This window comes from Hevea brasiliensis, chromosome 5 (assembly GCF_030052815.1).
Source record: "Hevea brasiliensis isolate MT/VB/25A 57/8 chromosome 5, ASM3005281v1, whole genome shotgun sequence".
Classification (NCBI taxonomy): domain Eukaryota; kingdom Viridiplantae; phylum Streptophyta; class Magnoliopsida; order Malpighiales; family Euphorbiaceae; genus Hevea; species Hevea brasiliensis.
Window position 1 is genome coordinate 108,872,176 of NC_079497.1, and position 18,672 is coordinate 108,890,847.

The 18,672-nt window shown below is 35.0% G+C and overlaps 1 protein-coding gene and 1 non-coding gene across 2 annotated transcripts; one reads left to right on the forward strand and one right to left on the reverse strand.

Annotated features, from left to right (window-relative positions):
- Positions 1-261: 261 nt before the first annotated feature.
- LOC110634713 (aluminum-activated malate transporter 8) lies at positions 262-3,310 on the forward strand. The gene is made up of 6 exons (XM_021783833.2): positions 262-704; positions 845-985; positions 1,202-1,474; positions 1,568-1,695; positions 1,897-2,040; positions 2,581-3,310. The coding sequence occupies exons 1-6, from the start codon at positions 419-421 to the stop codon at positions 3,082-3,084; spliced, it is 1,476 nt and encodes a 491-aa protein (XP_021639525.2). The 5' UTR covers positions 262-418; the 3' UTR covers positions 3,085-3,310.
- Positions 3,311-12,357: 9,047 nt separating this feature from the next.
- On the reverse strand, positions 12,358-12,464 carry LOC131180318 (small nucleolar RNA R71). Its single transcript, XR_009149094.1, has one exon. It is a non-coding gene; the product is annotated as a small nucleolar RNA R71 (small nucleolar RNA).
- Positions 12,465-18,672: the final 6,208 nt, after the last annotated feature.

Below are 18,672 nucleotides of genomic sequence, written 5' to 3' on the forward strand. Positions count from 1 at the left end.
AATTTATTTTACATGAACAAACAAATAAGGAGGGTAAAAAAAAAAAAAAGTCGGCCGCATTTTTTTTAATTGAGTCAGCCACATTTTGAAGTCAGTCTTCTCTCAAAGAAAATATATTTGTCTTTGTATCCTGATCCTACAGAAGACATTATCAATACATGTTTTTTAATTTAATATACTTCAGTTGCATTGCATCCTCTTTTTGCTATTATAAATATCGGCTAGTGAGAGACCTTCTCCAAAGGGCATTATATTCCCTAGCATATCTCCTCTCTCGTTCTCTCTTTCACTCTCAAAATATAACTTAGAAGTAAAGAAAAATTCAGCTTTAAAGGTTTAAGCCTTAGGCTCTTTTCACTTGGCAATAACCATTCCTCTGTTTAGTTCATTTAAAGTTGCTAACCTCCAGTCTTTAGCCATGGAGATTGAGTCAGCAACTCAAGAGAGAGCTGGGCCGTTCACAAGTGCATGGGGCTGGCTTAAGGCCTTGCCTGGTAAATCAAAGTCCAAGGTGCTGAAAGCTGCAAAGAGCATGAGAAAGCTTGGACAAGATGACCCAAGAAGAGTCGTTCACTCCCTCAAAGTGGGACTTGCTCTCACATTGGCGTCCTTGCTATATTATTCTAGGACTCTCTATGATGGTTTTGGGGTTGCTGGAATGTGGGCTGTGCTAACAGTGGTGGTAGTCTTTGAATTCACTGTAGGTAAGTTAATTGTACGATTTGGTTATTTGTTTGTAAAAGGGAACTAGATCATTAATTAGACTACTAGTTCAGTAACATCTAAATATTTGAAATAGTAATGCATTTGAATAATGCATTAAATTTGTATATTCTCTGTGTAGGTGGTACCATGAGCAAGAGTTTGAATAGAGGTTTTGCAACACTCCTAGCTGGTGCATTAGGGGTTGGAGCTCAACACTTCGCAAGTCTCTTTGGAGAGAAAGAAGAACCTATTGTTCTTGGATTTCTTGTTTTCCTTTTAGGTATGCTTAATTATATATATAAGCAGAGAATAAATTGCATATTCCCATACAAAAACATTATTCTCTTACCAAGCAAAAAATGAAACATATATAAGAATTCTTGGCAACTTAATCTGAATCTTTAAATCATCCCCAACCCATTAAATTATTTCATTTAGCAATAAGTATTAGTTGTGTCACCACATATAATAATATGTGCATATATTATATATGCAGGCGCAGCATGTACATTCACTCGATTCTTCCCAAGAATCAAGGCAAGATATGACTATGGAATCTTGATATTCATATTAACATTCAGTATGGTGTCAGTCTCCGGTTTTCAAGTGGTAGAGGTCTTAGAAATGGCTCATCAAAGGCTATCAACAATAATAATAGGTGGAGCAACCTGCATAGTTGTATCTACGTGTATCTGTCCAGTCTGGGCCGGTGACGATCTTCATAACTTGATTACTTCCAATATAGAAAAGCTTGCAAGCTACCTTGAAGGTAATAATTAAGCTATAGAAATTAATTAAATTGAATATGCTATCTTTTATTTGATCTTGAAAGGGCAGTATAAAAGAGGAAATTAATTTGCAGGTTTTGGAGATGAATATTTTCACTACTCATCAGAGGGTGAGGGAAAGGTTAAGGTCTCCAATAAAGACAATTCGTTTCTTCAAGGATATAGAAGTGTCCTCAATTCAAAATCCACTGAAGATTCCATGGTAATTAAAGAGATTCTCCACTAGCCTGCACTTTATTTTCGTCTTTGCATGAGTGCCACTAACTTCTGCACTTTTATTTGAGCTCTCTCCTCCACCATACAAACACATATATTTATATAGAACTAAAGATACCCTAAGTATTGTTTTCTAACTATCTATCTATAGCTAAGCGAATCTTTTTATTGCCCCTAAACATTGCAGGCAAATCTTGCAAGATGGGAGCCTAGACACGGCCATTTCGGCTTACGGCATCCGTGGAAGCAATACTTGAAGATTGGAGCCATCTCAAGGCAATGTGCTTACCATATTGAAGCTCTTAATAGCTACATCAACTCTAATATCCAAGTAATTTATCCATCGCCACAACTTTATCTACCTATATATATATATTTTTTTTACTTTTGATACAATTCTGTTTTACTTTTGATACAATTATCTACCTATATATTTAATATATTATATATGCTGATGCTAGCTACCAGCAGTAGACATTCCATTCCAAAGTTTCAGCCAGCTTTAGATGTATATTGAGCCATTATATCATCACAAGAAGGACAAAAGCTACCTAACAGCTAACAGAACTCATTTGTTCTATATTTTGATTAAGAATTAAAGCACTAAAATTAGCCCATAATGTTGACTTTCTTGCTTATGCATTAATTAATTTTAATTTCTTTGATGCAATCTCAAAAGCATATGCACCATCCAAATTGTTTTCATGAAATCACCCTGCAAACCCGCTTTTCTAAAGGCATCTCCATACATAAAGATTTTACACGGGCAGAATTGACTTTCTACAAGGCAAAGGGAATAAAACAATAATGCTTTCTTTTTCTTTTTATTTTTCTTTTTCTAATTTTCTTAAATTTGTGCTGCTCTTTGCAGGCATCAGAGGAATTCCAGAGTAAAATTCAAGAACCATGCACCAAAATGAGTGAAGAATCAGGCAAGGCACTAAGATCCCTGGCCTCAGCAATCAAAACAATGAAAGATCCCTCCCCTGCAAATATCCATTTGGAAAACTCCAGAACTGCAATTAATGAACTCAAAGTTGCTGTAAAAGCTAGCTCACTAGAGCAAGCAGACCTCCTAGCAATCGTGCCAGTTGCAACAGTTGCATCCACATTAATTGAGATCGTAAAATGTGTGGATAAATTATCTGAAGCAGTTCATGAACTTGCTAATCTAGCACAATTCAAGCCTGTGGAACCTACTGTGTCACCAGAGAAACCTCAGTTATTGCTTCACCGCGGAATTGTAAATCCTGTTCTTGATGGTGATAATGATACTGATCATATTGTGATTACAATAGACGCAAACCCCACAGATTCCCCAGAAAATAAGAAGCCTCAGGCAACAAAGCCTAGCCACATACATCCTGAAGTGTAAATATTTTGTAACAAAAACATGTGAACTAATTTTCATCATTATAGTTCACACTGTTAAGTAAATTTGATCTCTACTCTAGCTTCGTGAAGGAAAAAAAAATATTCCTGAAATTGTCCCTACTATTAGTTTGTATTCCTTGTAACAAGTACTTAAGTTGATATTTTAAAAGAAAAAGAGAAGTGCCCTCTCTCTTGATAAGATATGAAGTGGACTCCGTTTTGTTTTAGCTCTTTTACTGATATTGCTGTGTATTATGCTCTGTATTTTCTCCTAGTTTTTTCATCAAAGTTTACAGTGAATCTATCATGAATCTTCAGTCTCACCCACTTTATATATGGATTTCACTGTACATATTGTATCCACAATGAACTAAGTTTTGATAAAAATTTCCTTTATTCATAAATATGATGTGCTTTTAGAAGGAAATCATACCCCTTAGTTAAATAACTAAATTAAACCTTGTTTATTTTCCATCTTCCTAACTAACAATTGATATATATATATATATATATATATATATATATATATATATATATATATATATATATATATATATATATATATATATATCAATTGTTAGTTAGGAAGATGGAAAATAAACAAGGTTATATATATATATATATATATATATATATATACACACACATACAAAACAAAAACAAAAATAAAACATTGTCATATGGGTGCTTTCCCTTGTTGATGGAGCACCAAAGACTAAATCTGACATGTTGGACTCCAAATCCTGTGTAAAGGCAAAAACAAGAACTTCATATTAGCTCATAAGTGGGACTCCATGACCAAAGCATTTCAAGTAAACAATTCTAAACTTTCTATTCAGATGCGTTTGTGACCAATGCCAATATGGAGGTGATGATGCTACATTTTGGTAAAAAGTTGCTCGTATAGAATTCAATATTCAATCAACAAAATGCAAATAACTAAGGGAATGTTTATCTGAACTTATAAATTAATCAAATAAACTTATAAGCTAACTTGTTGTTTAAAATATTTTTAGAGCTTATAAATTTTACTTATAAGGAAAAAAATAATAAGTTGAAGGAAAGTAACTTGATAGAAAAAAAAATCCCTTATTACAATCGAAAGAGTAATTCTTACCTATACTCAGGTATATATACTCAGTCAATCATCAATTATTATTTTAATTAAAATTATGGTGGGTCTACCAACGAGTGTTTGATATGAGTGGTTCTGCATTCTTATCCCTTAAGCGAAATCAGTGCATCCTAGTCCATTAGTTTGAGGACACCCATGAAATATCTAAAAAAAAATTATGGTAGGTATCATGTAACAATATATGTATGTAATTTTCCATTAGCTGAGTATTTGTACATCTTAATGTGGGCAATGGTTGAGCTGCCTATATTTGAGTAAGTCAATCGACTCTACTCAACTCAATATATATATATATATATAATACATTGTACAAAATAATTTTTATATATATAACAGCCCGCCAAAATAATTTGCACTTATTTTTTGATAATTAACCTATAATATATGAAAATTTTAGTATATCCATTAATTTACATGTTTGTGAAATTGGTATTGATATTGCATGTTATAACCGCAAATGTTAAGTGCATTTTCTGTAAATGAATATTATAAAACCCAATGGTGAAATTAAGTGGGAGATATGGTTCTTTGGTTATATATATATATATTGGGAAAGAAACCTTTTTTTTTTTGTTTAATAGGGAACAGAGCTAAAAAAAAAAAAAAAAAGCTACAGCACGTCTCTAGAATAAGCAGTTCCACAGGCATCATGAAGTAGCTATTGCCCCAAGCTTTCTGGCGGCTGCATCAGAACATGGAAAGGAAAGGACTCTGCCAAGTTAGCAAGCCTATGTGCACAATGGTTAGCTTCACGAAAGACATGAGTTATCCTGCAGTTCCAGTCTCCATTGAAATATCGCTTAATGCAAACAACTAGAGATCTCAAAGCTCCTTAGGTTGGAAAATCATCATTAACCATCTTCATAACCAGTAAACTGTCACAATCAACCCACAAATTCCTAATTCCCAACGACCAGGCTAGCTTAATTCCTTCATACAGAGCCCACAACTCAGCGCAAAACAAGATCCAATATTATGGACAAAACCACTTATCCACTTTCCGATACCATCTCTGATAATTCCACCTCCATAGCCTGACTGCCCCTTAACTGAACCATATGTATTTAGCTTGAATTGACCCATTACAGGAGGTTGCCATGCGATCCATCTTTCTACCCTGGGCATCGCGAAGTTTGCTAAACCAGGTAAGAGCATATCCGCCTTAACAACCTCGACGGTATACCTCAAAATACAGTGCGCCAGTTCTTGCGCCAATCTGTAATCTTCTGAAAATAAGACCATGTTGCATCCATTCCAGATTTTCGAACAAGCTATACCAAACAGAGTACTCCAAGGAAGGCCACTGCCATGCAAATCTTTCGAAAGAATGTTCATTGTAACCCATCGATCTATTCTACTTTCCTCCTTAAAATCATTCCCCCTAATCGAAGGGAGAATAACTTCCCAAACTTGTTTCACAAAGTTGCAATCACGAAGCACATGCAAATGCGATTCATCATCTGAGTAACACAAATCACAAAAGAAGTAATAAAAAAATCTTCTTCTTATTATTTTGTTTTATTGCTCCTGTCACAAATCTTCTTAAACCCTCTAATTTTGAATATTGAATTTTTTTTTTACTTTTTAATTTTAAAAAAAAACTCTATTTAAATTATAAACCTGGCCATTCTTCTACTGTTAAGGTTGTACATTATTTGGTTATAATTGAATAACCGAATCAAACAGATAAAATTTGGTTATTTCGATAAGAGTAAATTTGATTCGGTTTAATTTTTTATTAGTAATAATAAAAATTTTTAATTTTTTTTATCAGTTCGATTCCCTTTGATTTAGTAATTAAACTAACGAAATAATAAAATTTTAATTAATTAATATATTAATTATAATTTTATTAATATTATTACTTATAATTATTATTTTTATGATTTTATAATAATATTTAACTTATAATTATTATCTTACTAATATTAAATCATATTTATTATTTTTTATAAATAAAAAAGAATATAAATATATTTTTATTAATATTTTATTAAATAATTAATAATATAAAATATTTTTTTTTGTTAATTCAGTTATAACCAATAACCGATCGAATGTATTTAGTTTTGATTAATTTTGATTTTCTCTTGATTTCGGTTCAATCAATTAATAATTTTAGAGTTGATTAATAATTTGATTAATTGAAAATTCAGTTTGATTTGATTCGATAAACCGAATACTTACTCCTACCTGCAGTTGTGAAGATTAAAGATTAAAATCTTCTTAGGCCAAATTTTGCATATTGAAATTACTGTATGGTCTCGCACGACTCTCACCCTCACAATTTAATGATTCACGACCTCTCTCTCAACTCGACTCTCAGTCCTTCACTGCCTCACAACCTTGCATGTCACATCTGCCTCACAACCTTGCATGTCACATCTGCCTCACTACCTTGGCCTTTAACGCTCACAGTCATGAAGCATTCAAAACCTAATCGACGATTTTGATGATTCCTCATTGGAAATTCAGCACAAGATTCTGGAGAGATCATACCTTAGCAAAGAGACTTATTTCCCTAAAGCATGGCAACATCAAGGGAAGCGGCAGAGCAGGAGATGTCACTAAAAAGAGACTTTTAGCGACGGATCAAAATTTTATCAATAATAATATTAATTAGCGAAGGAATATGTATGAATTCATTGATAATCTGTTGCTAATACTTTGATGATGCAGTTTTAGTGATGCCTTAAAAATCCATCGCTAAAAGTTAACTCTTTTGAATTAGTTATGATTAGCGACTCATTATGGTCTTCTTTTAACGATAAATAAGTAAAAAATCTGTATCATTAGCAACAATATTCATGAACCTGTTGCTAAAGATCCATTTAATTCATATTATTTCATACATATTTGGCACATTAATAATTAGAGCAAAGGTTACTACACAATAAACAATTTGCAGCTTGCATTAATTTGTTTCAAAGAAAATGACACAAGTTTAAAAAGAGTATGAGTAAAAGACCAACCAAATCATTTGTAACCCACTATAAAATGAAATTTGTAATATTTATACATGGCTGTAGGTAAATTTGGAGGAGTGAGATATAATAGGGTAATTTACTATTTAGCGTTTGAGTTTTACCACTAATAATGATTTAGTCCTTGTATTTTAGAAATTAAATTATTTACTCCTTCAATTTCATTCTGTCAAAATTACAAGTACTTCCATTCATTCTAACAGTTAGTATCACTAGTCCAAGGTGGAGTTCAAGTCAGGGGCCATGAGTGGACCTGCTTCGTCCCGATTCTATCCTTTGATGGTGAGTGGTGGTCTGTGTTGGCCGAAGGTGAGGGATATATGGGTCTGTTTGAAGGATGAGGGCGAGAGGGATGAGTTGCATTCTGCATTCTGTGTGTGTCAAGGTGAGGCTTTGGAGGTGGAAAGCCAGCTGGGTGTTGTGGGTTGATGTTGATTCAGGTGAAGGAAGGTGAAGGTGAACGTGAAGGAGTTATTCTGAATTGTAGTATCTCGGGAAGTGGAAAGTTAGAAAGAAAAAGAACGAAATATATATATATATATATAGAAAGGTAAAGTTGAACAAACTGTTGCTTAAGAAATGTGACATCACTACTTATCACAACCTTTTGTGATGTAGGCAAATAAAAATAGTATCCAAAACTATCTTTTGGATATCCAATAAATCGACCCTTTTCTGATCTGGTTTCCAATTTATCAGTGTTCAGCTTTTTGATATAAGCTGGACAACCCCAAATCTTAACATACTTAAGACTTGGTTTTCTTTCATGCCATATCTCATAAGGTGTAGAAGAAACTGATTTTGATGGAATCCTATTCAGAATATACAAAGCTGATTCTAATGCAAATCCCCAAAAAGAGATTGGCATATCAGTATAGCTCATCATACTACGTACCATATCCAATAGGATACGATTTCTCCTTTCAGATACACCATTCAGCTGTGGTGTTCCTGGAGGAGTCAGCTGAGAAACAATGCCGTGCTCTCTCAAGTATTCATCAAATTCAGTACTCAAATATTCACCTTCACGATCTGATCGAAGAGCTTTAATATTCTTTCCTGTTTGATTTTCTACTTCAAATTTAAATTCCTTGAACTTTTCAAAGGATTCATGTTTGTATTTCATCAAATACAAATACCCAAACCTTGATTTATCATCAGTAAAGGTAATAAAGTAATGAAAACCGCCTCTAGCCATTTCCTTAAATGAACCACATACATCACTATGTATTAGCTCCAAAATATTTTCAGCCCTTACCCCTTGTCCAACAAAGGGTGATCTAGTCATTTTGCCCTGAAGGCAAGATTCACAAGTTGGAGTAGGCTCAGAGCCCAATGAGAAAAGAATCCTCATTTTCTCCAATTTTGCAATCCTATCTTCTGCAACATGACATAACCTTAAGTGCCAAATATATTTTGAACTTGAGTTGATTTTCACCATGGCATTGCATTCATTTAAATCACTTTTATTCATTTTGTGTTTGTCATTATTACCCAAATAATAAAGACCATCATTCATATAACCCGAACCAACATATTTATTTCCAAAATAAATATTGCAAATATCATCTATGAACTGAAATTCATAGCCATTTCTAGTCAAACTAGATATAAAAATGATGTTCTTAAAAGCATCAGGTACATATAAAATATTATCCAAACACAAAATATGTCTAGACATGTAAAAAGATTTAGATCCTATAGCTAAAGCTTTAACAGTTGAGCCATTGCCAATTCGGACTCTAACATCTCGAGAACGCAAGCTGCTACTATTTGCTAGTTCCTGCATATCATGAGAAATGTGAGAACTGGCACCAGTATCTAAAACCCAAGCTGTAGATGAACTTCCTGCATACCTTCCGAAAGTCTATCATTCTTGTCTTTCAGAGAAGCAAGATACTCTGGGTAGTTCCTTTTCCAGTGCCCATCCTTCTGGCAGTGGAAACACTTTCCTTTGCCTCCATCAACTTTAGTCTTCCCTTTCTGTTTAGCTATTTTCTTAGAAGGACCAGGAATCTGAGGTTTCTTTTTCTTATTACCCTTCTTCTTGTTAGACTTTCCAGTAGAAGAAGATGCAATCAAAGCTACCTCTTTTCCTTTATTGCCCGTCATATTCTTTTGGGCAATAACCAACATGTTGAGTAAACCAGCCAAGGTGTATTCCTATTTAGTCATATGGAAATTTGTCACAAAATTCTCAAAAGACTCAGGAAGGGACTGAAGGATCAAATCCGTCTGTAGTTGGAAATCCATGTTGAAGTCAAGATGTTCCAACTGCTCAATCAGCCGAATCATGTTGTGGACATGATCCCCAACATTCTGTCCCTCAGACATCCTTATACGGAACAGCTGTCTAGATATCTCATACCTAACATTCTTGCTGTGCTCACCATATAACTCTTGTGGGTGAAGGAGGATCTCACTCGCACTCCGCATGTTTTCATGCTGCTTCTGTAACTCATTACTCATAGAAGCAAGCATGTAACACTTAGCTCTCATATCATGCTCCTTCCACTTGTCCAAAGTTTCATGTTCCTCTGGAGTGGCCTCTGGAGGTAAGGGATCAAGAACATTTGAGTCTAGAATATATCCTATATGTTCAAGGTTCAGGACAAGTTTCAAATTTTGTAGCCAATCAGACAGATTAGGTCCTGTCAACCTATTGTAATCAAATATGCTTGCAAGGATATTGGATAGTGGTGGTTGTTCTGTGCTCATTATTATCAGAAAATTAACTGCAGAAAATAACCAGATTAATTAGTAAATGTATCATGTAATTAACCAAAATAATTATGGTCTTTTAATCAAATTGGTCCTTGATGCATACATTTTGCATAGTCATTTAGGTTTAATTTCATAGCCATTTTATTTGATTATTAGTCATTTTAGCTAATTTCATTAGTTAATTAGTTAGTTTTTCATAATTGTCAATTTTGGATTAATTTGTAATTTTTACTTTGTTTTGTAGGAAAAATGGTGTTTTTGAAGGACTAAAAAGAAATTTTGCCATTGAGGAGTAATCTCTACAACCAAAGATGTCAAAAACAAGTTTCAAAGTTGAAATATGCATTGGCCTAATTGCGCATAACTTGCCGCATAACTTATGCAGATCTGCATAAGGAGAAGAAATACTGTTCCAATACCTGCCGAATTATGCATAAGGAGAGTGCATACCTTATGCAGATTCACGCCCCCCTTATGCAATCTCATGGAATTGTACATAACCTATGCGCCTAGTCATGCAGTTTCGCATAAGTGAACCAGAAACCAGTCGAAACTTGCATAAGGGACTGCATGACTTATGCAGTCCCACAAAGACTTCATTAATGAGCTGGCAGAAGATTTCCTCAGAAAATCTCACCTAAAACACACCATTTTAGGGCTCCATGTCAGAAAAAGCTATAAAAAGGACCCTTATCCCATTTTAGAGGAGAAAAGAAAGAAAGGAAGAAAAGGGAAAGGAGCAACCAGCAGCTGAAGGGACACAAACACCTCCCACAACATTTCCAATCAGATTTGGAGATTTCTTTCTTTTCTTACATTTTTCCTACACTTCTAGTGTTGAGCTTTTTGTTTCTTAGTTTAGATTAAAGCTTTATTTCCATATAAATTCAGAATATCTTGTAAATATTATGGATAGTGAGTAGTTTTACTTAGATTCTGGAGTAAGGGATGTAATATTTGAGATATTTTGTGGATTTTGATTGGGTAATCCATATTTTGTGGTCTTAATGAGTTTTATTCATTTCTTGTGTGCTTAATGACATGCTTAGTGTAGGATCCCATTAAGTGATGTTCTTAATCCATGGTTGAGGCACCGAAAGGAGAAGGCCTTGTGATAGATAATCAAGAAATTGGACTTAATTAACTTAGATCTAGAAATAGACTAAGGATTAAGAGGATTTACAAATTAATTAAGGAACTTAATAGGTCTTAATTAACTCTAACTCTACGAAAGTAGGATTAGATTGATTAAGGCATGCTTTGTCTCACTCGAAAGGGTATTCAAAGGATTTAAGAATTAATCTCCTTAAAACCCATAAGTTTCACAAGATTGGATAACCAATTTAAAATCCCAAAATAGTTTGAATATGAAATCCCGAACTCCGGAATCGCCTTTTTATCATTGTTAATTTCTAATTGAATTTAATTGCTTGCCATTTTAAATTTTGCTATATTTCAACTTGCTTATCTTAATTTGATGCAATCTTAGTTTAATCATTACATTGTCGAATAGATCATTAATTTCACATATATAGAATTCATACTCCAATATCCATCAATTTATTACTCTAATTTCAAAAATAGTCCAAATTAGTTAGCATTTTTATATCAAAAATTCAATCATTGATACAACTCCTCGTGGGAACGATATCTTTTCTATATTACTTGTACGACCCGTGCACTTGCGGTTGGGCCACATCAAGTTTTTAACGCCGTTGCCGGAAAGCTGTTTGTTTAAGATTGAATTCTTTATTATTTTAGTTGTTTATAGTTTTATCTTTGTTATCTTTTCATTTTGTGTTTGTTTGTTCTTTTTCAGGTACTTTTAATCTTTTATGAGAAGAGCTAGAAGCACAAGTGACACATCCTTATTGTTTAATCCTGAAATTGAGAAATTTTGTAAAGCCAACAAGAAAGAAACCAGAAAAAGGAAAGAAGCTTTGAGAGAAACTGAAATTGAAGCAGAAATGGCTGATGAAAGAATTAGAATTGGCGGTAATGCTGGAAATGGTCGAAACAATGAAAATGTAGCCCAAGGTAAAGAAGTTGTAAATGCTAATGTGCCTAGGGGAAGTATGATGGATCATGCTTTTCCTCGTTTTGATGACTTGAGAGAGATCATAGCAAGACCAAGAATTGATGCAAATAGCTACAAGATGGATTTTGGAGTTCTTCAAATGATCAAAATTCTCAATTTGGAGGACATCCTTCTGAAAATCCACACACACATCTGAAAAAGTTTGCTATGATTTGTGATATGCAAAAACAACCTGGAGTGTCTGATGATGCAGCAAGATTGAAGCTATTTCCATTCTCTTTGAAGGATAGGGCATTAGATTGGCTTGATTCTTTACCTCACAACTCCATTACAAATTGGGAGCAACTCACTGATGCATTTCTTGCACAATATTTTCCACCTGGAAAAACTCAAGAATTGAGGAATCAAATGACAGCTTTCAGACCAAGAGAAGATGAAACTCTTTATGAATCATGGATGAGATGGAAGGAATTAGAGAGACAATGCCCACATCATGCCATTCCAAAATGGATGATAAACCAGAATTTTTACACCAATGTTACTCCTGCAATCAGAGGGATTATTGATGCTCAAACAGGAGGAGAATTTATTATGAAGCATGAAGATGAAGCTTATGAGCTATTGGAGAAAATTGCAAAGAATACTCATCTTTGGAGTAGTCCAAGAGGACCAGCTCCAACTCAAAAGAGACAAGCTGCTGGAATGTATAACCTTGATCCATTCAACATGATTAATGCAAAGTTTGATGCACTCACAAATGTTTTGGCTAAGAAGATGGAAGATTTGAGTATGTTGGTCAGTTCATCATCATCATCTGGAAGTTCACAACAAGTGGCTTATGCAGAAGGAACTACCAGCTGTGGAGTAGACTATGGAGAGCAAGTTGCATATGTTGGTAATTATGGAAACAAACAAATGGGGAATTCTTACTCTCAAACTTATAATCCAAATTGGAGGAATCATCCCAACTTTTCATGGGGAAATCAGCAAAGTCAAGTTCCAAATCAGATTTTTCAACCACAACAGCAACAAGGAATCCCATATCAGCAAAATAGGCAACCATTGCCTAATTTTCAGCAGAAAAATATGAATCCTCCACCAAAACAGCAAGAACAAGGTTCCACCACAGAAGCTTTATTATAACAGATTCTTGCTAACCAAACTAAGCATGATGAGGAGATGAGAGAGATGAAAGCAAGGCTAGAACAGATGCAAACACATAACAGAATGCTGGAAAATCAGATTGCACAACAAGCATCTTCCTAAGGCACCAAGTCTTTTGGAAAACTTCCAAGTCAACCAGAAAACCCAAGAGAGCAGTGTCAAGCTATTACTTTAAAGAGTGGGAAAGTTATAAATAATGAGAAAAGTGAAAATAGTGAGAGGAGAGAAAATGAGAAAGAAACTGAGGAGAGTGAAAAACAAGAAAGTGAGAAAGAAAGTGCAGAAAAATGTAAAGAGAAAATTGAAGAGAAGGAAGAGAAGTATATACCTCCAGAGCCTTACAAGCCACAACTTCCCTTTCCACAAAGATTTCGAAAAGCCAAGCTTGATAAGCAATTTGGGAAGTTCTTAGAGGTTTTGAAGAAGCTTTACATAAATGTGCCTTTTATTGATGCTCTTTCACAAATGCCTTCTTATGCAAAATTCTTAAAAGAAATTCTCTCAAACAAGAGGAAACTTGAAGATCATGAAACTGTAGTTTTGACAGAAGAATGTAGTGCTATCCTCCAAAGGAAACTTCCTCCAAAGCTCAAGGATCCAGGGAGTTTCTCAATTCCATGCCACATTGAGGAATCATGTTCTACAAAAGCTTTATGTGATTTAGGGGCTTGTGTTAGCCTTATGCCCCTTTCCATTTATGAGAAGCTCAATATGGGAGATCTTAAGCCAACCCACATTTCTCTTCAGTTAGCTGATAGATCAATTAAGTATCCTGAAGGGATTTTGGAGAATGTGCCTCTAAAGGTTGGGAAGTTTTATATACCTGTTGACTTTGTCATCTTGGACATGGAGGAGGATTCTAATATTCCAATTATCTTGGGAAGACCCTTTCTAGCTACAGCAGGAGCATTGATTGATGTTAAGGGAGAAAAATTGACTCTTAGAGTTGGTGAAGATCAATTGGTTTTTAATATTAATAACACTATGAAGAAGCATCATTCTGAAGCTGATACTTGTTTGAGAATTAATATCATTGATAAGCTGGTTGAAGAACACTTCAGAAAGAGATATCCAGAAGATCCACTTGAAAATTGTTTGTTTCATGGAGGAGGCATAGACTATGACAACCCTCATGTGGCTGCATATGCTCAACATTTAGAGGGAAGTCCACCATTCATTTCTGCTCCAGTTTTTCAACTCACACAAAAGGAAATAGCAGAATCTAAGCAACCATCATTCAAGGAAGAAGATGCACCTAAGGTAGAACTTAAGCAACTTCCTTCTCAGCTCAGGTATGAATTTCTTGGCACCAATAACACTTATTCAGTAATTGTAAATGCAAACTTGAGTACCTTAGAGGCTGATAAGTTGTTAAGAGTGTTGAGGCAATTTAGGAAAGTTTTAGGATATACCATAGATGACATTAAGGGAATAAGCCCACACTTTTGCATGCACAGAATCAGTTTGGAAGAAAATTGTAAACCATCTATTGAACATCAGAGGAGGTTGAACCCAAATATGAAAGAAGTTGTTAAAAAGGAAATTTTGAAGTTGCTTGATGCAGGGATCATATATCCTATCTCAGACAGTACTTGGGTGAGCCCAGTACATGTTGTCCCAAAAAAGGGTGGAATGACAGTGGTCAAAAATGAAAATAATGAATTAATTTCCATCAGAACAGTGACTAGTTGGCGAATGTGCATAGATTACAGAAAATTAAATATAGCCACTAGAAAAGATCATTTTCCACTTCCCTTTATTGATCAAATGTTAGAAAGACTGGCTAGGCATTCTTATTTTTGCTATTTAGATGGATATTCAGGATTTTTTCAAATCCCTATCCATCCAAATGATCAAGAGAAAACCACTTTTACTTGTCCATATGGAACCTTTGCTTATAGGAGGATGCCATTTGGGTTGTGTAATGCACCAGCCACTTTTCAAAGGTGCATGATGGCAATCTTCTCAGATTTCATTGAAGATATAATGGAGGTTTTTATGGACGACTTTTCTGTTTATGGATCTTCATTTGACATATGCTTGGCTAACCTTTCTAAAGTTTTGCAGCGATGTGCAGATACTGACCTTGTGTTAAACTAGAAAAAGTGTCATTTCATGGTTCAGGAAGGGATAGTGCTTGGACATTTGGTGTCTAACAGAGGAATAGAGGTTGATAAAGCCAAAGTTGAAGTGATAGAGAAGATGGCTCCTCCTACCAATGTCAAGGGAATTCGAAGTTTTCTAGGACATGCCGGGTTCTACAGACGCTTTATCAAGGATTTTTCTAAAATAGCCAAACCTTTGTCTAATTTGTAAAGTCATGACATACCATTTGTATTTGACCAAGAGTGTTTGGATGCCTTTTGCTTGTTGAAGCAAGCTCTTATCACTGCACCAATCATGCAACCACCTGATTGGAGCCTACCTTTTGAAATTATGTGTGATGCTAGTAACTATGCAATTGGAGCTGTTCTTGGTCAAAGAAAGGACAAAAAGGCTTATGTTATTTATTATGCTAGTAGAACACTGGATGAGGCTCAAACAAATTATGCAACAACTAAAAAGGAATTTTTAGTAATTGTCTTTGCATTGGAAAAGTTCAGACCTTACATTATTGACTCAAAAGTGGTTATATTTTCAGATCATGTAGCCATCAGGTATTTGCTCCATAAAAAGGAGGCTAAACCTAGGCTCATTAGGTGGATTCTGATGCTACAAGAGTTTGATTTGGAGATTAGAGATAAGAAGGGAGCTGAAAATGTAGTTGCGGATAATCTTAGTAGGTTGAAATTGGATGATGAAGAAATGGATGAAATCCCTATTGATGAGTTTTTCTTGGATGAACAACTTTTCTCTCTTGTTGCTAAATTACCTTGGTATGCAGACTTGGTGAATTATCTATCTTGTAGAGTTTTACCTCTAGGAATAACATGGCAACAAAAGAAAAAGTTTTTGCATGAGGCAAAATTTTATAGATGGGATGATCCTTTACTCTTTAGGAGATGTTGTGATGGTTTAATAAGAAGATGTATTCCTGATGAGGAGACACAGAGTGTTATGCATCATTGCCATGCTTCTGATTATGGAGGACATTTTGGAATCTCCAAAACAGCTAGTAAAATTTTGCAAGATGGTTTCTTTTGGCCAAATCTTTTTAAGAATGTGAGGAAATTTGTGTTGGAATGTGATAAATGTCAAAGGAGTGGAAATTTGTCAAAAAGAGATCAAATGCCCCTAAATGATATTCTTGAAGTAGAATTATTTGATGTCTGGGGAATAGATTTTATGGGGCCATTTCCTCCTTCATATGGTAATAGATACATCCTAGTTGGGGTTGACTATGTGTCAAAGTGGGTGGAAGCTATTGCAACTCCAACTAATGATGCTAGAGTGATAGTGAAATTCTTGAAGAATTTTGTTTTGAGTAGGTTTGGAGCTCCTAGGGCTGTAATTAGTGATGGGGGTTCACATTTTTGTAATAAGCAATTTGAGAGCTTAATGAGGAAGTATGGTGTAGTGCACAAGATAGCTACTCCATACCACCCTCAAACTTCAGGTCAAGTTGAAATTTCTAACAGAGAACTCAAACATATCTTGGAGAAGACAGTGAGCAATTCTCGGAAAAATTGGTCTGTTAAACTAGATGATGCTCTATGGGCATATAGGACTGCTTACAAAACCCCTATAGGAACTACTCCCTTTAGGTTGGTGTATGGTAAGTCTTGTCATTTACCTGTGGAGCTAGAACATAGAGCATATTGGGCCATTCAGACCTTGAATTTTGATCTCAAGCAAGCTGGTGAGAAAAGGCTATTGCAACTTAATGAACTTGAAGAATTGAGGATGGATGCTTATGAAAGTGCTCGTATATACAAAGAAAGAACTAAAGTTTGGCATGATAAGCATCTTAGAAAAAAGGAATTTAAAGAAGGTGATTCAGTTTTGTTGTTCAACTCAAGATTGAAATTGTTCCCTGGAAAACTTAAATCAAGGTGGACTGGTCCATATAGAGTTTCTAAGGTTTTCCCTTATGGAGCAATTGAAATTTGGAGTGAAAAATCTGGGAATTTTAAGGTCAATGGGCATAGATTGAAACATTACATAACTGGAGACCCAATAAAGGGAGCAAGCTATTATAAGCTCTCTAATCCCTCACCTCTCTTTAGTGAAATGCATAAAGAGTCCAGCTAAGGACTATAAATTAGCCCTCTTGGGAGGCATCCCAAGTTCTTTTATTTTCCTTTTTGCTGATTTATTTACATTGCTTTTGTTTTTATCTTAAATCTCCCCAAATTTAATTTTTGACATTGTTGAATCTTGTCCCTTGTAGATGTATTTCAATGGAGGAAGGTTGGTGAACTGCTGGGGAGTGATTGATTTTTACTGCATAACCTGTGCAGGTTTGCTATCTGGTTTATGCAGAGAAAAAATGAAATTTTGCAGCAAGGAAGGGTCTGCAGCAGATGGTTTATGTTTCTTGGTGAGGTTGGGTGTGTAACTTTTAAGTATTTGTGCTTATCATGTTAATGTGATGGTAAGTGGGTCATTTTTGTAGTTTTGAGCTTATTTGGGTTATGGGACTCAAGGTGGACATACTGCATTTTCTTGGCATGACTTCATTCTCATTTGTGGATAGATGCAACTTCATGCAGATTTTATTGAGTTTTATGTGCTAAAGGTTGATTTGCAGAATTTGAGTTGAAATGGCATGATTCACAAATGCATTTTATGCAGGATCCACTTTTACAAGCTTGTGTGATGCAATTTTGATGGATTTTGTATATCTTGATGTGTTTTTGGTGACAATTTCTCATTATTTATGCTTCATAGAATTATATTCCTTCATTCTAGGGTATTTTTCATACTTGCAAATCATTTTCAATTGCAATCCCAATCTTGTTGAATTGTGCATAAGTAACTGCATAGCTTATGCAATCCTGCATAACCACAATTCTTACCATTTTCATTTCTGTTGCAAACTGCATAAGGGGAGTGCATAGCTTATGCAACTCTGCATAGCCACATTTTTGTCAAATCTCATATATGCTGAAACTTGCATAAGTGTGTGCATGACTTATGCACTTCTGCATGACTTCAAATCCTGCATTTTCTCTTTCTGCCGAGACCTGCATAAGGAGAGTGCATAGCTTATGCACTTCCGCATGACCACACTCTCCAAAAACCAAAACTTGCCGAGACTTGCATAAGCAAGGTGCATAACTTATGCACTTCCGCATAACCACCAACTCTGAATTCCAAAACCTGCCGACAGGTGCATAAGGAGAGTGCATAACTTATGTACTTCCGCATGACCACACTCTCCAAAAACCAAAACTTGCTGAGACTTGCATAAGGAGAGTGCATAACTTATGCACTTCCGCATGACCGAACTCTCCACAAATTAAAACCTGCTGAGACCTGCATAAGGAGAGTGCATGACTTATGCACTTCCGCATGACCTATTTCTCTGAAATCCAAAACAGGCCGAAACTTGTATAAGTTAGCGCATAAGCTATGCACTCTTGCATAATCAGTTTTTCACAC

Coding starts and splice junctions, on each gene's coding strand:
- LOC110634713 (XM_021783833.2), top strand. CDS start 419: ATGGAGATTGAGTCAGCAACTCAAGAGAGAGCTGGGCCGTTCACAAGT. Junction 1,475..1,567: donor GCTTGCAAGCTACCTTGAAG/GTAATAATTAAG, acceptor ATTAATTTGCAG/GTTTTGGAGATGAATATTTT. Junction 2,041..2,580: donor ACATCAACTCTAATATCCAA/GTAATTTATCCA, acceptor TGCTCTTTGCAG/GCATCAGAGGAATTCCAGAG.